The sequence below is a fragment of the Schistocerca nitens genome, chromosome 5 (assembly GCF_023898315.1).
Source record: "Schistocerca nitens isolate TAMUIC-IGC-003100 chromosome 5, iqSchNite1.1, whole genome shotgun sequence".
NCBI lineage: Eukaryota > Metazoa > Arthropoda > Insecta > Orthoptera > Acrididae > Schistocerca > Schistocerca nitens.
This window is the reverse complement of record NC_064618.1, coordinates 824,776,604-824,801,991: the sequence shown is the minus strand read 5'-3', so window position 1 is coordinate 824,801,991 and position 25,388 is coordinate 824,776,604. Positions and strand designations below refer to the sequence as shown.

The window sequence follows — 25,388 nt, the reverse complement described above, 5'->3', positions numbered from 1 at the left end:
ATCGGTTATGTTGAGCATTCATTGATCTTTAGAGATGAGAACAATATGTGCAAATGTTGAGAGTGTTGTAAAGCTCAAGCCCAATGATCTATTTGTTGTTTTCTTCTTTTGCCATAAGCAGTGACTAGCCATGTATTCATCATTTTCAGAATGACATATAATCCCAGTGACATCTTCCAAAATGTTCTCTCTTCTCTTTATGTAATCTACAACAATACTTGAGCTTACTGGATGTGTTCTCTTTCTTGTAGCAGCCTTTAGGTTGGTTAGTTTCCTTAGCCATTCCAATTGTAAAGGTGTTTGTGCTCCCTGACAGCCCGTCTCTACCAAATCCAGGTGGACTTACTTATTACGGGAACTTTTGATTGTATAAATATCCAGGGTGCTGTAAAAGTTTCTACCATCCTCATGGTGCAGATGCCAAAGTTGAGGTATTTATTCCTTGCAGAAAACAGCACATGCACCTGACAACTGCTCAACATACGAACCATAAGTTTGCCCAATTTAATTCATACACTGCTAGCAGAGGTCCCGTTAGTGTTAACAGCAGATGAAATGTGGAACTCACTAAATGCCACGGAAGTGGTAGGCATTATAACTTACCTCATGTTCATTGTCTTCGCCGGTAAAATAAAATAAAAATATTTTTTAAAAAATCTCAACCAGCCAACTGCCTCATCCATAACTAAACTTTTGTGACTATTTCCATTTACATCGTCTTCAGTCATCCATCTAGATTAAGTCAAGACAAATTAATTTTACGATCGAATATGTAACATTCACCAATGTGCAACACACTATTCTGGGATCAGAATAACAAAGTGGTCGTCAGTTTAGCTTGAAAGGGAGGGATGCTGTCAGTTACATGTAAGTGCAGTATGGGTCTGGTGTAGTTCTGTATCGAGCACACTCTTACATTCTCCTTAACATATAGAATTGAGCTGAATCTTATAATTTTCCTACATGATTTCATAATTCGCTTCACACATTCTGTATAAGAAACACACACCACTGAGAAACAAAGCTTATAAGAACAAATCATAATAATTATACTGTAGGCTGCAATTGTCATCCACAGCTGATTGCTACATTCCACAGCTAACTGCTACATGGAGGCTGAAGTAGCAGAGTGATATGATAACTAGGGTGTCTACTGAGGGATGGAGATAATCCAGTCACGAATTTCACTTAATACCCCATATGATCGAACTTTTCACAATAAGGATAGTTGTGATACTGATTCAAATGCTCTTCAGAAGTAAAAAAGAACTGCATCTATCTGACTACATCAATCCAAAGTTTTCAGTAAGTCATGTAAGAAAAGTGTGAGTTGGGTTTCACATGATCAATGTTTTCATAATAAATGTTGATTGGCAAGGAGGTCATTCCGTTCAAGATACCCCATGTTTGAGGCCAGAAAACATTCCAAGATTCTACGACAAATTCAAGTCAAAGATACTGGACAGTAGTTTTGCGGATAACTTCTACTACCCTTCTTGTAGACAGGTGTCTCCTGTGCTTTGTTCCAACAACTGGGCATGGTCTTTTATTTGAGGGATCTAAGACAGATTACAGTTGCAAGAGAGGCTAACTCAGCTACAAGTTCAATAAAGAATCTGATAGAGGTTCCATCAGGCCATGGAGCTTTGTTCAATTTCAATGATTTTAGCTGTTTCTCAACACCACTGACACTAATACTGATTTCACTCATCTTTCCAGTGGTACAAGGACTAAATTGGAGCAATTCTCCTGGGTTTTCCTTTGTAAAGAAACATTTGAAAACAAGAGTTAAGCATTTAAGCATTTCAGTTCGTGTCTCATTCACTAGAGTCTGGACACTAACTTTGATGCCACTAACAGCCTTTACATGCAACCAGAATTTTTTTTGGTGTTGTGAAAGATCATTTAACAATATTCTGCTGTGATAGTCACTGAAGGATCACGCATTGCTCTCTTGACAGCTAAACATGTTTCATTCAGCATCTCTCTATCTACAGTCCTATGCTTTGTTTTACACTTATTATGCAGTAGTCTCTGTTTCTTTGCAGTGACTCTACCATGAAGGAGATTCCTCCTATTATGGACTGTTCTACTGGGTACATATCTGTCCAGTGCATAGCCAACTATTCTTTTAAACTTGAGACATAGCTCCTCTACATGCTCCTGTCTTGTACTGAAAGTTTCAAGTTCCTCATTGAGGTATAAGACTACTGACTTTTTATATAGTTTACTGAATATATATATATATATATATATATATATATATATATATATATATATATATATATAAAAAGAAAGATGATGAGACTTACCAAACAAAAGCGCTGGCAGGTCGATAGACACACAAACAAACACAAATATACACACAAAATTCAAGCTTTCGCAACAAACTGTTGCCTCATCAGGAAAGAGGGAAGGAGAGGGAAAGACGAAAGGATGTGGGTTTTAAGGGAGAGGGTAAGGAGTCATTCCAATCCCGGGAGCGGAAAGACTTACCTTAGGGGGAAAAAAGGACAGGTATACACTCGCACACACACACGTATCCATCCACACATACAGACACAAGCAGACATATTAGGACAGGTATACACTCGCACACACACACGTATCCATCCACACATACAGACACAAGCAGACATACTGAAAATATGTCTGCTTGTGTCTGTATGTGTGGATGGATACGTGTGTGTGTGCGAGTGTATACCTGTCCTTTTTTCCCCCTAAGGTAAGTCTTTCCGCTCCCGGGATTGGAATGACTCCTTACCCTCTCCCTTAAAACCCACATCCTTTCGTCTTTCCCTCTCCTTCCCTCTTTCCTGATGAGGCAACAATTTGTTGCGAAAGCTTGAATTTTGTGTGTATATTTGTGTTTGTTTGTGTGTCTATCGACCTGCCAGCGCTTTTGTTTGGTAAGTCTCATCATCTTTCTTTTTAGATATATTTTTTCCACGTGGAATGTTTCCCTCTGTTATATATATATATATATATATATATATATATATATATATATATATATATATCTTTTTGCTTGTTTTAGTTGCCCTTTGTACTTTCTAATCATTGTTGCCTGCCACAACGGCATCATGGTCACTGAGACCAGTTTCGATGTGGACATTCTCAAAGAGGTCAGGTCTATTTGTAGCCATTCGATCCAATATATTTCCATCATGAGTGGGGTTCTGAACTATCTGTTCTAGATAGTTTTCAGAGAAGGTATTTCATACTGTTTCACAGGATGTCTTATCATGCCCTCCACTAACAAAACTAATTTTCCCAATTGATAGTTCGATGATTAAAAGCTCCACCAATCATTACAGTACAATTGGGGAACTCTGTACAAGCGAACTGAGGTTCTCTCTGAAGTTTTCAGTTACATCAGGATATCAGTCCGGTAGGTGACAGAAGGATCCAGTTACCATTTTATGCCCACCTCTGATGCTGATTCTTCATAGTGGCTGGAGGATCACAATGATGTTTGTTCTTTCCAACGTGTCCAAAAGAACACACACCACATACATAAAAATATAAATGTCAACTTAAAAAAGCATTCATTATGAATACTTATGTATGGTATAGTTTTTGTATCAAAAACCAAACGTTTTATACTGGTATGTCACAGAGTTTTATTCTCGCTTAAATACTGTTTTCTGAATGTGAATCATATTAAGAGACTTACATGTCAACTACAAAAAACAAATTTATATCTCTTCTGGTGTATCTCCACTGTCCAAGGTTTCTGAGAATTTTATTTTTTGGTAAACACCATTAAAAACTGGGGAATGTAATCATACATTATTGCCATGAGGTCTTTTAACTCCACAGGTGATATAGGCCATCTGAATGGATAGAATAATGGCATTTCTCAAGAAATTTTGTTATGTAAGGATCATCAAGCAGATTTTCTCTTCCGGTTTTTGAGCGAAAACCTGGCATCTTCTTGAAGCATTCCAATTCATTCCACTGTTCTATTTCAGAATAAGTTTATTTGAAAAACAGCATGCGTGGCTGTCTATAAAATTTCAGAGCAGTTATTTTACCAATATTAAAGGTAGCACAGTTACTGCAATTCAACTCTTTACCATTTTATTGTTTAACTGCTGAAAATTTCTGAAATCTGATCTTTGACTCTGTCATTTTACAAAACTTTATAGGCCTACCACTGGTCAGGTGTAAAAGTATGATCTAGCTTTCGAAGTATCTTTTCTATCATGTCAAAATCTCAATTGCTTGGTAAATAGGTATGTTCAGAAACAAGGAAATAATGTTAAATAGCATCACAGAGTCCTTTAGCAATGAGGGAATCAAACACATTAATCATTGCGTTGTTTTTCTTTTGTAAAGTAAAAGAGCCTAGGGCAGGGGAAATAACTCTTTCTTTCAGTGAACATACAGGGGATCACTGACCACTTTCATGATTCAGGATGCAGGATACTCACAACAGCCTTAGGTAGAACAATGTCTCTGTTGGAATTTTTGGTGTTAGCGGTGCCTGTTGTAAATCATAGGTGATTACGCAGTACTCCCAATCATAGGTGATTATATAGTATTCACTATAATCACTGGAACAAGCCTTTGTATGTTCCCTCAATAAAAAGTACATTTTTTCAACTTTCAGCTGGTATAGCCTAACATTCAAGGCAATATTAGCCATCTTAAGAGCGGCACACTTTTCACAAGTTTTACAAGTGTCTGTATGTGGTAACTTAAAGCTTACATCAAACTCACATTGAGAACTTTAGTATACATTCTTATTTTATGGGGAAAACTCCTGAATCTTGACATTCTTTTTCATACAGATGGTGCATTTCAGCCACAGTTTTCACACTTATAATGTACAATTTATTTGTAACTTCATTCTGTGAATAATGATTTCACTGTTTCTGAAACTTTTTAATGTCATCTCTAACACAATCAAGTTTTTATTTTATGCATAACACTGCCATGCTTTACCTTCTATTCATATGTGGCATGCCTAGATGTCTACATCTTCACCAATATTAAACATTTTTTTGTCTCTTTAGCTGCTGACACTCTTTTCCACGAAACTGCATATGTCACAGAAAGCTTTTAAACATACTTTAAGCTTTGTACCAGTAGCCATTATCACATGATAAGCTTATGAGTTTTTTCTTCTACTCACTCCTACATCATTACAGTTTTTAGCATACCCTCGACTGCAATCCTCACACTCAATAATACCATTCAGGCATGTACTTCGAATGCTGTCCTCTTATAGCTTGTAAAACTCACAAAATAATATGTTTTCAGAATCTTCATCTAACACTGAATAGCGGGGCACCAATTGAATTTAGAACTGTCCGATTTGTTTTTGCAGTCATATGCAGGTCCTTATTGCTTCACTGTACTTGTTTTTCTGATTTTATAATTCATGTATTAATGTCCAATATTTTTCTTCTTTACATTTTCTCTCTTCCATTCATATGGGTTATGAATATGTTTGTTGCAACCACTTTCAGTGTTCCATGATACCCAAGCATCCATGTTTCTTTGAAATACGGTACATCAGGGACACCAGAAATATCACTTCCATTACCAAAAGAATGATATATCATATACATTACAAAGTGTGGCAAAATAACAATTTAGGTTTAATTTGCATAAAAGAAGAGAGATGTAAAAGCAAAAATTAAATAACATCATAGCCTTCTTATATGATAGAATTGTGTAACAATCTTTAAAATTCCTATGTTGGTGACTCTGCCACCGACATAGCAGACAAGATCAGTAAGTAGGATAGTACCTCCTCTCATTCACAATACTGATGAGGACATACTGCCAAACTTAGAATATCTATTGCACAAAATGTGGGAACTACGCCATATCATTCTAGTTCACATGACAGACAACAGATGACAGGAGTATACAAGAAACGGCAAAAACTCAATTTTTTTAAAAGTTTTGTGGCATAGCACCCTCTCTCCCTAGACCGCTCAACTGTGCACTGGGATGGTGTGGCCAAACTCGTGCTATGATTGGTTGTTACCATGGTAACTGGCCTGTAAACAACTAGCTGTCAATAAGTTTTTAATTCCTATTCAGGTATATAGTAGTGTGTACATCACAAGGAAATTTGTGGACAAAGAGCAGTAGCAAGAGATAGTGTATCAGGACACACCTACCAACAGCTTCATTATGCTGCATTTATCTGTAAAAAGTGCTTCCTGGTGCACACCGAATATTTAGCATTGATATTCACTTAAGTGCACACATAGTATCAGCTATTTTGCAATTCCAATGTTCATTATGGACAGCACAAAGCAAACAACCTATACTGTGTTAAACATGTGATACCAATATATAGTGTTTACAGAGAAGTGCTGGCAACTGCAAGTGTGTTCTATCTATGTCATCAATACCTCAGAGTTGTCAGTTGCCAGATGGAGTGTGCAGTGTAAACAAAGAAACACTGCCACAATAGTCCTACTGCAAAATGTCCCCCCCACTGCCCCCCCCCCTCTCTCTCTCTCTCTCTCTCTCCACAAACTGTATCATGTACCTGCTTTGTTACATGCAAACCCCTCTGGCACACAAGGACATGAAAATCTTTGCACGGCCATTATGTTGTTAAACAAGATGCATGCTAGTGACCTACGTGCAAAGATCTCGCTTTCATGAAAACATCTGCCTTTTATAACCAGAGGATAACGTTCAGTGGCTGGATGATGATTGCAGATATGTTTCATTTGAGTAGTATTCTTTGCTTATTCTGATGATAACTTTCTCACATAGTCATTCTTAAGGTATGCCAGGATGACATTACTGGTAATACAATGTCCACAAAAGATGAGAATCTGTGTTCAAAACTGAACTTATACACTCTCTTGCTCTGTTTCTAAGGCCGCCTTTTCCTGAATAATGAACTTCTTTGGGCATTATGTTTATAATATATTCTATGTCAAGAAGATAAGTCTGTGACCTGCTATTAGCTGTTTTGCTATGTCTAGCATGATGGTTTTAGCTCTCTGAGTTGAGAATTTCCGACTTGTATAATCCTGCAACCACATTGAAATTTGTTAGTAATCCAGAAAATGGCATTGTTCCACAACACTCGTCAACAGAGTTAAATGAGATAAATGTAGCTGTATCTGCAACTGGCATGTACAGAAAGATAATATCCTCACACATGAGACTGTCAAATACGGAGTTCCAGGAATGGATTTAGACATAAGACATGAATTAGCAACAATGAGCAAATCAGTACACACATTTGAGACTATTTATGAAAAGTGTACAAAACACCGCTTTTATAAGAAAGAGATCAATGTTTGACACTGTATTATACTACAGAAGTGATTCAAAACATCAGTCATTTTATTACTGCTGTACATACTACCAGTGTTCATTGAATGAAATTTATTTACAATATAACTACATATTTAAAACCTTTCTCATTCTCTCTCCGTGCAAACCTTCCCCCACCCACAGTCTCATTATTTTCTTCTTACATTCTGGGCTTCCTTTTCGCAAATAGTTTACAATCCTACGAAGCATTTCTTGTCAACCTGTTGACCATATAACTTTCTCTTCCTCCTTCCTCATCATCTTATAAAAGTAATGACAGTAAATAAGTGACTCAAATGTATAATATTCTGAGTTATCTGATGTGTATATGTGCCACCCATCAACCACATGGTAATGAGGCACTGAATTTCCCCGTTTTTATTTTTTTCAAAAGAATTTCTTTTCCACCAAATTCTTAATGTGTTGTAAAACATCAAAAAGAATTTTCAAAGCTATATGTAATTTGCAAAAAATAAAATTAATGAATCTGTACTAGTTTATATAGTATCTAGCTCATATTTTTATGATTAACACCTAGTCTATGTTACCTGTGTCCTCAGAATTAAACTTGTCAATTACAAAAACTCCTCACTAAGTTTCAGAACACATGAAGTGTTTTTGTCCATATTTTGAGGTCTTCATTAAAATGTTTACATTATTACCAGCAAAAGTAAAAATTGCAATTTCCTTGCCTTTGAAAGTACAGTCTTATCATGCTAGTTTCAATTCCACACTGTCCCAATTTTTTTGCAATAATTTTAATAGATGGCATGCCATCATGTTTGGATAACTTCAAAATCTTTAAAAATGGACATGCTGAATTATACACATTTTTGTCTTTTCCACAGTTTTATGAGATATTGGATAATGCTCTTCAGTATTTTCAGTACAAATTATGAGTAAATGAATCTGTGTTTTAAAAACCAATATAGACCAGGAAAGACAACACAGAATGTCTGAGTGCAGATAAACACAAAAAAGACATTAAGAAATCAGTGAATGATATTCAGCAGACACTAAAAAAGAGACTTTGCCAGCAGCCTAACATAATGAACCAAATGATCACGTCAATAAGAAACACCATGGATTCTGGCAACATAGGTCTCATGGAACCTCCTCATGTGGCATCCTGAACACTACAGATCAAAACAATCTGGTGGGTGCAATATTTTCTGACTTCTGAAAAGCATTTGACACAGCACAACAACATCACTTATTAAAAAAAGTACAATCATTGTGGTATCAAATAAAAGTAGGTTGGGGATACCTCAGTAGGGAGACTGTAGAATTTTATCTTAGATGGAAAATCATTGGTACTTCAACTGTGCCCCAGAGAAGAGTGCTGACACCCTTGCTGTTCATGCTGTAATTAATGATCTGACAGACAATATTAACAGTAACCTATGAGTTTTTGTTGGTGATGTAGTTATCTATAATGTAATGGTTACACCTGAAAAAAAGGTGCAAACATGTACAGTTAGATCTTGAAAAGATATTAAAATGGCACTACGATTGACAACTTGCTCTAAAAGTAAAGAAATTTAAAATGTGTTCACCAAACACAAAACATTGTATCCTATGACTATAACATTAATGACTCACAATTACAGTAATATGAAATGGAATTCCTGCATAGACTCAATCACAGGTAAATCAGTTGGCAGACTTCTGTTCATCAATACAACACAGAGAAAATGCTGTCGTCTATAAAGAAGATTGCTTACAAAACACCTGTGTGACTCACAAAACACTTACGCAACTGATTCAGAAACAATGTTTAAAAGAAGTGTGTACAGTTCAGATCAGATTCAACTAACAATGGACAATCTACATACACAACAACTCTTCCTTGGGAATTGAAGCTTGCTACCACACTGGTGGTACACGTTTAGTATGACGCACTAAACGTGGGTGTAGAGACTACAGCACACAAGGGAAGTTTGGTCCGCTCCCTTCACACAAAAACTCTCTCTGTGACAGTCTGTAATTATCATGGGCAGAGCTGATTTCTCCCTCCCCTCCTAACCCCACCCTTCATTATAAGCACTCGAGGAAAAAAGTAGACAAGGACAAATGACGGAATCGGTGATGATCTTACTGAAGCATTTGTTTGAAGCATTTTATAGAAATCACTGAATACTGAAATTAGACAAACTTCGTCACATTCCTTGCAGACACATCAGGTTCAACTTACGTGATGAAGGCAAGCAGGAATGGAAATGATCCATGAAAGTAACCAACATTTTTGCAGTTCTGAGGGCTGTATATATACACCACAATGATGAAATCTTCTTGGGCTTCCACTCAGACTCAAGTCCAAGTAGATTTCTCAGAAGTATAAGCCGGCAAAGTCTACATTTACATTTGTAAACACTACAATGAAAGAAAACTATTGCAAGGTTAACATCAATTTATTCATGCTAATGGTGTTTGAATCTTATGGTTACAGATTAAATCACTTGAAGAAATATAGCAAACAGCTAATGGCTGTTTAGTATTTCTGCAAGTAATTTTACAATGCTATTTTAGTCTGCACCACTACTGACACTATGCCTACGAAATCTGGTAATCAAAACTTTCATTTAGGTCTGGAAAAAAATTATCATTACATGTATCATGGAACATATTTATCCACCCACAGTAAACTTTGATGTGCCAAGCTGAACAAACCTTAAATGTCAAACTAAAGATGATGACATAGACATTTTTTTAAAAAAATCAAGAAAAAATTTACTCAGAAAACGGCTTTTCTGGACTTGTAAACAATGTGTGCCATTGGCATTTTTTTTTAAGTTAATTTCTTCACATATGGGTCCACAGCGTCAATGCGCTATCCAAATGATAGAACCATTCTAACCACTGTAGGCTTTCCGTTTCAATCCATTAATACACCATGCACATAAATTATACACTGAAATGCGAAATAAACTGGTATAGACATGCTTATTCAAATACAGAGATATGTAAACAGGCAGAATACAGCGATGAGGTCAGCAATGTCTATCAAGTGGCTGGCACAGTCAGATCGGTTACTGCTGCTATAATGACAGGCTATCGAGATTTAAGTGAGTTTGAATGTGGTGTTACAGTCGGCGTATGAAGTGGGAATTTTCCAATACGACCATTTCACGAGTGTACCGTGAATATCAGGAATCCGGTAAAACATCAAATCTCCAACATCGCTGCATCTGGAAAAAGATCTTGCAAGAATAGGACCAACGAAGATTGAAGAGAATCATTCAGTGTGATAGAAGAGCAACCCTTCTGCCTTGCTGTAGATTTCAATGCTGGGCCATCGACAAGTGTCAGTGTGTGAACCACTCAACGAAACATCATCAATATGGGCTTTCCGGGCCGAAGGCCCACTCCTGTACCCTTGATGACTGCACGAAACAAAGCTTTATGCCTCCCCTGGGCCGGTCAACGCCAACATTGGACTGTTGACGACTGGAAACATGTTGCCTGGTTGGACTAGTGTCATTTCAAATTGGATTGAGTGGATGGATGAGTATGGGTATGGAGACAACCTCATGAATCCAGGGACCCTGCATGTCAGCAGGGGGCTGTTCAAGCTGGTGGTGGCTCTGTAATGCTGTCAGCATGTGTAGTTGAAGTGATATGGGACCCCTGATACTTCTAGATATGACTGCGACAGATGACACATATGTAAGGATCCTGCCTGATCACCTGCACCCACTGATGTCCATTGTGCTTTCTGACGGACTTGGGCAATTCCAACAGGACAATGCGACACCCCTCACACCCAGAATTGCTACAGAGTGGCTCCAGGAACACTCTTCAGAGTTAAAAAACTTCCGCTGGCCACCCACCTCCCCGGACATAAACATTATTGAGCATGTTTGGGATGCTTTGCAACATGCTGTTGGGAAGAGCTCTCCAACCCCTCATATTCTTATGGATTTATGGCCAGCCCTGCAGGATTCACGGTGTCAGTTACCTCCAGCACTATTCCAGACATTAGTCGAGTCCATGCCACATCTTGTTGCGGTACTTCTGTGGGCTTGCCGGGGTCCTACATGATATTACGCAGGCGTGCCACTTTCTTTGGCTCTTCAGTGTATTATGGCCAGTTTCGGCCTTACGTTATTTTCAGGTGTATGGTACACATGTCACAAATATCACACATTTGAAAATGGCCAAAGGCTGAAACTGGAAAGTAATGTAATGTGGACACACATACCATTAGATAAATGAAACTGACAGTCTACAGTGGTTAAAATGGCTAAGACGATTTTTTGGAGTGTTGTGTCATATATATTACGCAGAAGGAGGGGCGGGGTGGAGGGGGGAGAGGGGGGGGGGGAGAGAGAGAGAGAGAGAGAGAGAGAGAGAGAGAGAGAGAGAGAGAGAATTTCAATTGTACTGTTGGTCATATGTTTTGATTACAATATGTTGTTTATTTCTTGTAAGTGATGACTTGGATCATGTTGTTTACTACATCTGTATAGATATGGTGGAAATAGCAGTCTACTGAGGGTAACTATCTTTGTTGCCCTCCATCCACAGTTCAGTTCACAGATATCATGGGGAAAAGAAAGGCAAGCTGTTTTTTGCACAAGCGATGATTCCCAAATCGATACTGATTTTTGGACACAAGCTTCGATACTGATTTTTGGACACAAGCTTCTCTCTCTCATGGAAATTCATTATAGTCAATTTTCGAATATGCTCAAGAATTCTGCAGCAGGCCAGCGTTAAAGATGTTGGTCTAAATTAGTTGTGTACTAGACTTATGTATGTTTGCCTAAGAGGTTGTGGTGATAGACTGCACTAATATAGGACTAAGGTTGGCATATGGTTGCGAGTTGGTGAAGCCAATGAATTTGTGATGACAAAAAAAACTATTTTTGTTAAAAAATAATGAAGCTTGCAATACCAGACCGATCTGTAGCTCAATACCTAAGTTACCCAAAAGGTGCTGACAGTGTGTTCACATTTTATTCTGCAAATGTTTTCGTGTTCATGATGTCAACCTTTGGTCATTTCTTAAGACTCATATCTTCACTGTGTTAATGATGTGATTCATCTTGCAATGTGGTATAGCACTGTTAACTAATCACCAAATTTTCATTAGACTGTTTCTCTGTAAGCTGACCAGATTTCAGAGAGTAAAAACCAGAACACTTGTGTTAATATCCAACTTCATTACTACACTCACGCTTACATTTCTTGCGAATTAGCATGATGTTTTCAATTCGATATAGGCCTATGGGGATGATGCAGTAGCAGAAAAACCCTTAACAAGAATATATCTTCATTTTGAGAATTGGAAAGGAAAATGTAGCTAAATTACACATAAATAAAATTATTTTCTTCAGAAATAAAAAAAGACTGATATACACTTTTTTATTATAAGATCTTGGATTATTTTCTGCAATGTGTAGTCACATACCAGGTATGTATGCACAATTTGTTAGGCCTAATCCAAAAACTATGTAATACTACCAACGAGGAAGCAGATACAAATTATACATTTCATATTAAAATTTAAGATGCCGTTTGACTGCAGGCTGTTACGGCAAGTGTGCATTCATGCCAAAGAATATTCAATTAACAATGCTATCACACGCCACATCGCTCGCGTTCTTCACAAAACTAATTTCCAAAAAGCTGCAGTCACGTTAGGAGTAATGGTTTAAGTGATGCTCCTTTAAACCTCATTTGTTTTTGGTTTTACTTTCTTTGAAGGCAGTAAAATGGAAGGACGGCAAGTTAGAGGTGGGGGTAGTTGATACTTTTCTTTTCAACATATCTCTTACTCTTTCTTTAGGTGTGAGGGTAGTTAAACCAAATGTGGTACATCTATATATCGTGGAAATATATATTTCTTTAACATTCTACTTCTAGGAAACTTGTTTTCACAAATACTTAATTAAATAGGAAATCCCATTGCACACATTTTGTTTCTCGATTAAAAACTGGGACAACTGTCCCGAATTATTTTCTAGGACACCAGGACATTTATGCGACAACTGTTGGGTCAGCCTATTTCTGTGTGAAAAGTTAGAGTGGCTGAATATATTATACCATTTTGTGAAACTGACGGCAGATGTTGCAGCCATACTTCTGATTAGATACTGGAATAAAATAAAAATTAAAAGCTTAATGGCAATGTGTACTGCAAATGGCTGGCAGATTAATATAAAACAGGATTCATGCCTCTGCCACAAATCAATGAAGTTTCAATATACGGTATTGTGTATCGTTCACAAGTTCAGTACTGTGATATTATCGTGTTACATTATACAATGTTCTGTATTTCTCAAGCTACGCTATGCTGACACACTGATTCAAGAAATTATTTAAAATGACATATACTGTAAGAAAGGAAACATTTCAAGACAGAGCCACAGGTTCTGAGGTGTCACAATGCATGATTTAAGTAAAGTTATTTTGTGACTGTAGGTGGTATTTACATACCCCTGCCTATATAATAATCTTTCCCATGTGCTGCTAAAAAACTTGAAGATGAGCTTGTGTCAAAGGTGAATCACATTTAGTAAATTACATACCCTTTCAAAACACAGTTAAAACATATTTAAGGTGTGATTATTATTTTCCTAATGTGGTGGTTATGCAAAACCATTCCCATGTCAACAGTTCTTAATGACACCTCAGCAACTTTTCATAAAACAGTTACTACAATACTGTATGGATTAATCAATAACACATTCTGGGTAAACAACCGCAGCACACTGTATTCTCTTCTAAATTTGCTTTTGTTTACAGATAAATCTTCATCTTGTAGGTTAGCCTATTTATCAGAGTTCTGATAGTGAAACCTGAGCCCATTAGAAGTTATTCAGAATTCTGAACCTCAAAATAACCAGTTGGCAGAAACTGAAGTATAATGCTAACCAAAGCTGCAGCAGTGCTGGTTAGTAAGTTTGAAAGCTGTGATAAGTGCTTGAAAAATTAAAAAACATTAGACCTACTAACACTTTACAAGCTCATATGAGGACTCAGTTTTAAACAAAAAAGACTGCAAAAATAGTAAAGAACGGAACTAAAATAAAAAACTTAATGAAGAAACTATAACAAAAAGTAACTTAGGTAACCGAAAAATTGCAATTACCATATTTTTTTCTCTTATCACTCATGTTTCACCATCCAATTAGCCTGAAAATGAACATAAACTTATTAGAATCAAAAGCAGTAAGATAACTGAGATGAAGCCTTAAAATTTAATCCCAACAAAACATTATAATGTGGAAACATAAAGTTCTAAATGTTTGTATTGAGATACATATATATATATGGGGGTTTTCATTACTTGAAATATTGTTTCAAAAGCTTCGGGACGTTAATATGCACAACTTTGTTCTTTAAACAGAAGAAAAACGAAAAGACTTCAAGAGAGACAGAATCTAAATGCGTGTAACCATGTAATAACAAAGCCATCAATGAATGGCCGAAAAAAATAAAAAGATGAAAATCCATTCATAAAATATATCACTTGCCAAGTGGCAGATTGCAAATGATTTGGTAAAGGGATACAAATTCTTACAGGTATGTATTTGATGATGCACGGAAGAACCCACTTCACAAATAAGAGATCCTCAATGACAGAAGAATCATATAATCTCATTAGTGCGTTCTTACTTAAACCAGCATCAATTCCTAGTTGCACTGTTCAACCGTATAGCAAGAAAATATTTTAAAATATCACTGTAATAAGATGTACAGCTTGCAAAGTGCTCTTAGCACATCACCTATTTTTTGTGGCATGTGGGTAGAATGTTTTGTATAAAACAAGTGACAATAGTTCACAGTAGGTTACACATGCAATTTCTGTAAGTTATTTCAATAATGGTTACAGATGTATCTGTATCTGATGTAACTCCATAGTATTTTTTCCATTAATATTTTATGCAACACATGAAAATAAATTTTTATTTGATTTGAAACACCCCTGTATGCACTCTTCATGGAAACTCACTTGAGTTAAACAATGACAAAGTGTATTTATACTTCAGTCCTTCATCCTGTTAAATCATTGAAAATTTGACATTTATACCAACACAACTGTACTTGTCCAAAATGGTTTGCTAAAAGCATTAAACATTTTTTACACTGTATGGCATGTTCTCCATGAATTAGTTGCCCATGAGTCAAATTCAAATGAATGAGGATACTTATTAATGCTGTTACTAAACAAAGCAACCAAAGAATGTTCTTTCATCCTTTTTTTCTTCATTCGCCGCAAAGGTTCACTACTTCATCCATACATCGTGGGAGGGGGGGGGGGGGGGGTTGTATCCAACAAACTTTTGACAGAGAAGGTAGAGGCAAGGGTGTCTAGGAGGAGGAGGAGGAATAGGTGGCGTTGCATATGCATTTCTCTTGCGTACACCTTAATACACTTAGTTTGTAAGACGCCTGCTATTTGAGGTGGTGGGCACGCTTTCATATTTCTTCCTTAGACAATTTTATTTATTTTATAGTGGGGTCTCATGGGGAATTTCGATTAACTTCATTGTGCATCACTGATGAGAGAACACCCAAACTACGATTTGACAGTAAATTAGAGGAAGAAACAAGTCTGCGTACCACGAATGAGTAAACTGGAGGAGCTTCATGCAGTGCTCATTCAGCCAACTGTGGCAGCAAACGGCAGGACAATGGTGCAAATTTAGTTTCAAATTCAGCACCATCCTGAGTCTGGCGTAAGTAATGCTGGTGCAGTGATTCTAAAATACTCTGTACGGCTATTCCGCTTCGAACGGGAGCCTCTTGGCTGTCCCTGCTTACAAAACGTTGCTTCAAACGGATTTACTTTGAATATCAACCCAATTATTTTATGTTTGGTGCGCCGTAAAACCATGAATAAACAGGCAGCCATTTTGAAATTCAGTTGTACAGTTCTATAATTGGCATTTGACTCTTTTCCCGAGAATTTCTGAATAGTTTTCACTCCATTAATTTTACAAGCCTACGAGCCACAGAGCCATGTTCAAATCACAACACACAGAGGCATCTATCGTCTACTCATGTCAAGTTATTCCAACAGCATATCGCCATAATAGTAGTATAAACTTGATATGCAAGATTTGGATCGAACATGAATCACAAAGGTCACTAATTTCAGTTTGTTGCTGACTCTCCTTTTCATCTCAAAGTCACACAGTTACACGCAATCTACCGGGACATTTCTAAGACTGTTTGCTACTTACAATTTTGGGATACAGGGGGCATTAACAGCAAAAATTGCTCCAAATTGGCACTGCTGGCGCTGCTTGCAACATGGAGACACAACAGATACCTGCGTGTTGATTCTCCAGTAGATTTACCTTCATCTGCGTACCGTGCGCCGTTCTCTCAAAAAATTTCGGATCTCCCGTAATTACCGCAAACTACAAACATGACGTATGATTTGAATACTGTGTATATATTCTTTAATGACACATACCTGTAACTCCAAAGTTTACGTGTGAGGGCGTAGTTGACGAGAATTGTAAGATGGCGATCGAAGTTCACGTCAAGCCTGCGCAATGGAGCTTTGTCATGAGCAGGAGTGATAAGACGTAATATTAACTGTAGTAATGTAAGTTATATACTATGTTCACGCATTTGTTCACTTATGTTCCACAGTTTCCTCGTAGACGGACAGACTACGTGATTATTGGCAAACGAAATGTGTAGTGGAAAATACTGCGCCATATTTGACAATCTACGATACCAACTTGCTTTTAGACGCAGACAGTGATGCCAATTATGAAAGTGTAAATAAAGTAACGCGAAAGGCATTAGAAGTAAACAGTGCAATCTTTTGATTCACACTGAAACTAGTTTGAATTGTGATAGCGTGCTCAAACAGGCGAATGAAAAATGTTTTGAGACGGTGTTTCTGGCAGTGGAGCTTGGCGTGTTAGTGATAACTTATACTTCTTTTATTATTATTTAAAGTGTCCTATGCCCTTCCGAGAAATCACGGAATCGTCTTTATAATTCTCCTGAATGGTAGTGTTTCTACGTAATTTGTTCAATTTAGGATGCATATGAATTTTTCGCACCTGCAGCTACCCCTCTTATAACTAATGAGGGGAAATTGAGGTTAAATGTAGAAGTGGATTTTATGCTAGCGGTCAAACTTAAGAGTGCGACCTGTTGTGAAATTTTTTGATAGGGTAAACAAGAATTACGAAGTGAGATCAGCAATGGTTATGTTTTGGGTTTCCGAACCGGGATTGTCCCAATTGTCTAGGCTGAACTTTGAAGTTTTTGACTGTTGTATGCAGCTTTACATAGACGCGTCCCAGAGAGTTGACAACTGTAGGGCCCCCTAATTGCCTCAGGTGTGTACTACACAACAAAGGCTGCTTTCCTAAGTTTATGTGGTGTGCACGAAAGCTTTTAGGTTCGGTGGCACTCAAACCAAGAGACACTGAAGAATCGAAAGAAATCATCCTCCCCTCCCACAGAATAGACTTTAAATTACTGTGATCAGTTGTCAAATCATTCACAACAAAGTACTAGAGTTTGAAGCACTTATATAAAACAATGGGGCTCACAGAATACTAGGTAGGAAAAGCTGGTTTAATTGTGTCTTCCTTTAACTATAATATACCGTAGATTTCTTGAACAAACAACTGTGTCAATTGGAAGAAATCGTGGATCACACCCATCTACAAGAACGGTAGGAGAACTGCTCTGCAAAAATAACATCTATTATTGGTTGCAGAGTCTTAGAATAGACCCTGGGCTCAAATCTATTAAGATACTTTGAGCAGAATGACCTCCACATGGACTAGCATAGATTCCGCAAAATATGTCATGTGAGATCCGGCTTGCACATTTCTAACGTGACATCCTGAATCCCATAAATTGAGGCAGTTAGATAGATGCAACATTTCTTCACTTCCAAAACTCATTCTTACCTCATCAATGCTTATTGACACAATTTCAATCATATGGGGTATGAAACAAAATTTGTGACTGGATTAGGGATTTCTCTGTTGGTAAAACACTGCATGTTATCCCAGATGATGAATAGAGAGATGTAGACACAACCTGGCTGTAACCCATCCTAGAATATGGCTCAAATGTGCAGGACCCGTACCAAATAGAACTAATCTATATATATAATAGAGGGAAACATTCCACGCAGGAAAAATATAGGCCTGTCTAAAAACAAAGATGATGTGACTTACCATACGAAAACGCTGGCAGGTCGATAGACACACAAACAAACACAATCATACACACAAAATTCTAGCTTTCGCAACCAATGGTTGCTTCATCAGGAAAGAGGGAAAGACTAAAGGATGTGGGTTTTAAGGGAGAGGGTAAAGATTCATTCCAATCCCGGGAGCGGAAAGACTTACCTTAGGGGGAAAAAAAGGACAGGTATACACTCGCGCGCACACACACCCATATCCAACCTGTGTATGTGTGGTTGGATATGGGTGTGTGTGCGAGTGTATACCTGTCCTTTTTTCCCCCCTAAGGTAAGTCTTTCCGCTCCCGGGAATGGAATGACTCCTTACCCTCTCTCTTAAAACCCACATCCTTTAGTCTTTCCCTCTCCTTACCTCTTTCCTGATGAGGCAACAGTTTGTTGCGAAAGCTTGAATTTTGTGTGTATGTTTGTGTTTGTGTGTCTGTGCGTGTGTGTGGAGGGGGGGGGGGGTGTTGTGATCTTTAGTCCAAACTGGTTTGATGCGGCTCTCCATGATACTCTATCCAATGCAAGTCTCATCATCTCGGAATAACTACTGCAACCTACATCCTTCTGATCCCGCTTAGCATATTCATCTCTTGGTCTCCCTCAACATCCCCCCCCCCCCTGCGCCACCAAGCTGCCCTCCAGTACTAAATTGGTGATCCCTTGATGTCTCAGAACCTGTCCTGTGTCCTGCCCACCGATCCCTTCTTCTAGTCAAGTTGTGCCACAAATTTCTCTTGCTCCCAATTCTATCCAGTACCACCTCATTAGTTAAGTGATCTATCCATCTAATCTTCAGCATTCTTCTGTAGCACCAAGTTTCAAAAGCTTCTATTCTCAACTTGTCTGAACTGTTTATTGTCAATGTTTTACTTCCATACATGGCTACACTCCATTCAAACACTTTCAGAAAAGACTTCCTGACACTTAAATCCATACTGGATGCTAACAAATCTCTCTTCACAAATGTTTTCCTTGCCATAGCCAGTCTAGATTTTACATCCTCTTTATTTCGGCCATCATCAGTTATTGTGCTCCCCAAAGGGCAAAACTCGATCTACTGCTTTGTGTGTCATTTCCTAATCTAATACCCTCTGCACCACCTGATTTAATTCGAGTACATTCCACTAGCCTCATTTTCCTTTTGTTGTTCATCTTATATCCTCCTTCCTAGACACTGTCCATTCCGTTCAGCTGCTCTTCCAGGTCCTTTACTGTCTCTGATAGAATTACAATGTTGTTGGCAAACCTCAAAACTTTTTATTTCTTCTCTGATTATTTCAATTCCTACTCCAAATTTTTCTTTTGCTTCCTGTACTGAATAACATCGGGGATAGGCTACAATCCTGTCTCACTCCCTTCCCAACCACTGCTTCCATTTCATGCTCCTCAACTCTTATAACTGCCATCTGATTTTTGTACAGTTTTTAAATAGCCTATCGCTACCTGCATTTTAACCCTGCCACCTTCAGAATTTGAAAGAGAGAGTTCCAGTCAACACTGTCAAAAGCATTTCTCTAAGTCTACAAATGCTAGAAATGTAGGTTTGCCTTTCCTTAACCAATCTTCTCAGATAAGTCATAGGCTCAGTATTGCCTTGCGTGTTCCAACATTTCTATGGCATCCAAAATGATCTTCCCCGAGGTTGGCATCTACCACTTCTCCCATTCATCTGTAAAGAATTCATGTTAGAATTTTGCAACAGTGTCTTATTAAACTGATAGTTCAGTAATTTTCACAGCTGTCAACACCTTCTTTCTTTGGAATTGGTATTATTATATTCTTGAAGACAGGGTATTTCACCTATCTCATACACCTTGCTCACCTGATGGAAGATTTTTGTCATGGCTGGCTCTCCCAAGGCTATCAGTAGTTCTAATGGAATGTTGTCTACTCCCGGGGCCTTGTTTTGATTTAGATCTTTCAGTGCTCTGTCAGATTCTTCATGCAGTGTCATATCTCCCATTTCATTGTCATCTACGTCCCCTTCCATTTCCTTAATATAGCCCTCAAGTACATCACCCTTGTATAAACCCTCTATATACTCCTTCCACTTTTCTGCTTGCCCTTCTTTGCCTAGGGCGGGTTTTCCATCTGCACTCTTGATATTCATACAGGTGCTTCTCTTTTCTCCGAAGGTCTCTTTAATTTCCCTGTAGGCAGTATCTATCTTACCCCTAGTGATGTATGCCTCCACATGCTTACGTTTGTTCTCTATCCATCCTTGGTTAGCCATTTTGCACTTCCTGTTAATCTTATTTTTGAGACATTTGTATTCCTGTTCACCTGCATCATTTACTGCATTTTTATATCCTCTCCTTTCATCAATTAAATTAAGTATCTCTTGTGTTACCTAAGGTTTTCTACTAGCCCTTATCTTTTTACCTACTTGATCCTCCACTGCCTTCACTATTTCATCTCTCAAAAGCTATCCATTCTTCTCCTACTGTATTCCTTTCCTCTGTTCTTGTCAGTTGTTCCTAAAGCTCACTCTGAAACTATCTACAACCTCTGCTTCTTTCAGTTTATCCAGGTCCCATCTCTTTAAATTCCTGCCTTCTTGCAGTTTCTTCAGTTTTAATATGCAGTTCATAACCAATAAATTGTGATCAGAGTCCACATTTGATCCTGGAAATGTCGTACAATTTAAAACCTGGTTTCTAAATCTGTCTCACCATTATAAAATCAGTCTGAAATCTTTCAGTGTCTCTAGGCCTCTTTCACGTATACAGATGTTTTTTATGATTAAACATGTACTACTGTGGTAGGCACGGGCTTTGTCTCTATCTCAGCGACAATAATGAATTCACTATGCTGTCCGTAGCTTATCCGTGTTCTTATTTTTTATTAATTATTAAATCTTCTCCTGCATTACTGTTACTTGACTTTATATTTATAACCCTGTGTTCACCTGACCAGAAGTCTTGTTACTCCTGCCACTGAACTTCACTAATTCCCACTATATCTAACTTTAACATATTCATTTTCCTTTTGTATTTTCTAACCTGCCTGCCTGATTAAGGGATCTGACATTCCATGCTCCGATCCGTAGAACAGCTTTGTTTCTCCTGATAACGACGTCCACCCGAGTAGTCTCCACCCAGAGATCCGAACGCACAGCACAAATGGTCAGAGAAAGATCACTTTCAAATTTTTCAAGAACCAGTATTAATTGAAGGATGTTCTTACAAATTGCTACATATTGCTCTCTCAGGAGCTATGAAAACATGTTTAAACTAATTGCAGTGTGATCAGACATATTTAAGTAATCATTCTTCATACGTCCCGTATGCATATGGTATAGGAAGAAACTCCCCCTGCCACTCACTTCATTGGTTTTGTAGGTATAAATCTTAACAATGTGACCACCTTTTGTGTGCAGTGTTAAGGAAGTATCAGTGTGCAGATTCCTTTTACTGTTGAACAGGGATGGAAATCTTACAATTACTTTTCAATAACCCATTTTGTTCACCTTGAGGGAGTATATAGGGATGGCAGAGTTGGATGGATTAGTTGACAATGTGGTACCACACTGACCGGCAATATCAGTGGGAAAATTGGGGTTTCCATCAGTGATGCAAATATAACAAAGGAAATCGCAGTGTATATAAAAAGGTTATGACATTGTTGGCCTCACTAACTCACAACTAGGCTCTCACCCTCCAACTTGAGTTATGCTTCAGGCTACAAAACAGTCCAGTATGTAACCATAAACTGCATTTTAAAAAAAAAAAAACAGCCTTTTATTGTTCCACATCGGTTGGCTTCGTCAACACTCAACCAGTTTGTCGCCACCTAATTATGTTGAGAAATGAATATGTAGACATGAAGAATAAAAATGTAGACTGTTAATAAAGTTTGTTCTATTTATATAGCTTTGAGTTTTCTCATACAAAATTCAAATGATTACCTTTCATCATGCTCTCATATTTTATTCATTGCCAAAAACATGGGAGGAACAAAACTGAACTTGTTGATTGTCCGCCAAACAAGATACTGTCAGCTACAACAAACAAAGTATCACTTTCTACAGGAAGTTTTCACGAAATAGAGCATGTTAGCTTCAAAAGCGTTGAAATGAAGATGTGGCTGCTAGATTTCTCTCTGTCAACAATCAGAGTGCAGGGCATGTTGCAATCTTGCCAGCCAGTTGTAACTTATTTGGAAATACAAGCTTTTTACTGGATGGCTAACCTCCCCTTCCCCCTGGCATCACCTGCATATGCTTTCAACGTGTATATTGAACAAGCTGCTTAATCACAACTAGGAAGGGGAAGGGATGGGGTATTATTCATGGCTGACACCTTTAAGGCATAACACATATGGCACAAAACAGTGTTTTATTCAGTTGTGATTAGATAGATTGAAAGTAATAATTATCAACTTGATATCACATGTAACTGAGGACAACCGAAGAACAGAGGTTAAAAAGAACTAAATGTTTGTGACAAGCAACAAAACAAATACCATTGCTACTCATTTCACATGCACCAATTTAAGGTGTGCCCAAGGTTCTCGCTTAAATGCACCCTCGGAGGTCATGCTGTATTTGAGGGGAAGGGAGGAGAGGGAGAAGAACAGCCAAGTATTTGTGACAGTAAAGAATATAAATGACAGTGTTCATTGACAGCAATTTAAACTGTGATCCTACATCTCAGACTACCCACATCCCCGAGGATGGGAGGGCATAAACAGCTATATTTGTGATGACTAAAATTTCAAGTGAAAGCAAAGCTTTAGCTCATTCCTATAGTACATAATTACAGAATGTATATATAGCTACTTCGGTTGCACAAAATTTTGTCAATTGACCACAGTTTCGATTGCACTAGGGCAATCTTCATCAAAATAAAACATTACATGGAATACATGTAATCACACCATGGTTTAAAACGTCTGAGCAAAAGTGCTCTCGTCAAACAGAAATGTCATAGGAATAAAAACTAAAATGTAAAAGTATAACATAATTCTGTGGCTTGGTTCTAAAAGGGCCAACGTCAAATATCTTGATTTTAAATTATAAGCTTCTGAATATTTTCTGACCTATTAACAACATATTTGGCGCTGTTTTTTAGTATCATTATAGTAAATCAACGTAACTAAAGCTTATTTTTAAATAATAAATAGCTAGAATTTTCAACTTCAAAATTAAAGGACTTAAGAGGACATTGGCCCTTTTTAAAATTATGAACTCACTCAAATTATTTGACATTGGCCCTTTGGACATCAGGGTCAGGTACACTGAATAACAGGTAATTTTAAGATAAATTTTTCCTTGTACTCAGAAATTAACTCACTTTATTCATTCCTCAAGAATTTAATAACTGATAGCAACTGTTACATGTTCCAAAAATCACATTTTATCACCATAAATCATGAAAACACTGGTCTCATAATCATCGGTGAAACGTTATTTACATTTCTTAATATTGGACAAATAATTTGCATACACAATGGTTGATACTGTAGAAGGGGAGAGAAAAAATATATCACTCGTTTCCATCATCATCATCATCACCACCACCATCCTCATCCTCCCCTTCATAAGATATCTGTTTCTCTCTTTCATCTGACTGTGTATTGGCTCTCACGTGATTGATGAACTGAATGTAGAATGGATGACTTCTTACACTGATGTATGGAAGGAGATCCCTTAAGTCCTTTAATTTCTTTTCTGAAATGGGTATGATGGCATCAGAAATAGGTGCAAGTTTTGGCATAGACAAGCATCTAGTTTTCTGTCTGGACAGATCTATAATCTTGAATGGTTCTTCTGAGGAGTATCTATGTTTGTAGGAGACAATTCCTGGCATTTTGTTCCAGCTCTATTGCAGTTATGGGTGGCTTTCGGGGAACCATACATATTAATTTGGCCCAGTCTCTTGGCAGTTCTACCTCAACAGTTGTTTTCTTTGTCTTTTTAATGGCTGCGTGAATTGAGTCAGCTTCCAAGTGAGTATGTCCAGCTTCAAGAAACTTGTGGTTGATTTCCAAACATCTTCCCTGAATCATGAATTGTTCCACCATTCTTAGAAACATAATGGCAATAAAAATATTGGTTTTGTCTGGTACACAAATCGCTGTACAGGTGTACCTCAACAATTTTGTTGGCCAGTTTCATCAAGTAATCGTAGACAAGAAGCTGTTTCTTGGCCACTTCTTCTTGCCACTGTTTCATTCCAAATGTAACATACTGGAGAATATTCTTTGTCTCTTTACATAGATGGTCAAGTTGAAGGTCCAAAGTTGTCTTTTATAAAATGCCACACCACAGTGTAAAAAAGGAGTGGTTGGACATTTCTGCAAATCAGAGGCCAGGGTTACTACAATGGAATTCTGCTCAGCTTTTTTATCACTGTCTTTCTGATTGCAAACAGCCTGGGCTAAATCCAAATTTTGCTGTCATTCAACTTCAACCTTGCAACGTTCAGCATCATCCGTACAATTCTTGAGTAACATGACATATGTGTCACATTTTGCCCAAGTGTCAGTCTTTGGTCTAGGAAGCTAAGATTGAAACAGGTCACAAAAACTCTTCGATAACACGCTTCACTTTTTGGTTTCATACCTTTGGTTTGGCAGAATTCTTGATAGAGCCGGTACATTGCTTAAATACTCAAGTCCAGAGATAAATATTTTTTAGAAGAATGAGATCGAGAATAATGGCGTCCATCTTCAAAACATACTCCTCCTTCAGAGCCCTGTACTTCCTCCACAATTATTCTTACTTTCTTCTGTGTTAAAGAAAATGTACTAAGGACCATATTCTGACATACTTCTATCTCAGTCTGCAAAGGAGGACTGTAAAGAAAGTACTTCCTGGAATATTTTCACCTGCTTGCAGTTCTTTCAGGTTTGTTCCTTAAATGCTCCACATGTTTCTTTTCCTCAGAAAATGATT

At 37.6% G+C, this 25,388-nt stretch overlaps 1 protein-coding gene and 1 long non-coding RNA gene across 11 annotated transcripts in view; one reads left to right on the top strand and one right to left on the bottom strand.

Moving 5' to 3' along the window:
* The window catches only part of LOC126259791 (transcriptional repressor CTCFL), a 149,528-nt gene extending 132,536 nt beyond the window's left edge, over positions 1–16,992 (bottom strand). For 5 of the 10 annotated variants that reach the window (XM_049956799.1, XM_049956807.1, XM_049956801.1 and 2 more), the window contains exons 1-2: positions 16,733–16,992; positions 14,399–14,442 (exon numbers count right to left, since the gene is read on the bottom strand). In XM_049956799.1, coding sequence (XP_049812756.1) covers positions 14,399–14,423 — 25 coding nt within the window. In that variant the 5' untranslated portion in view covers positions 14,424–14,442; positions 16,733–16,992. Of the gene's footprint in view, positions 1–14,398; positions 14,443–15,873; positions 16,472–16,496; positions 16,591–16,613; positions 16,696–16,732 lie in introns of those variants that run through there. The other 5 variants (XM_049956804.1, XM_049956803.1, XM_049956802.1 and 2 more) reach the window with 5 other exon arrangements.
* LOC126259794 (uncharacterized) overlaps positions 16,642–25,388 on the top strand; it is a 120,272-nt gene continuing 111,525 nt past the window's right edge. The window contains exon 1 of the long non-coding RNA XR_007546561.1: positions 16,642–16,867. This is a non-coding gene — a long non-coding RNA (uncharacterized LOC126259794). The remainder of the gene's footprint in view (positions 16,868–25,388) is intronic.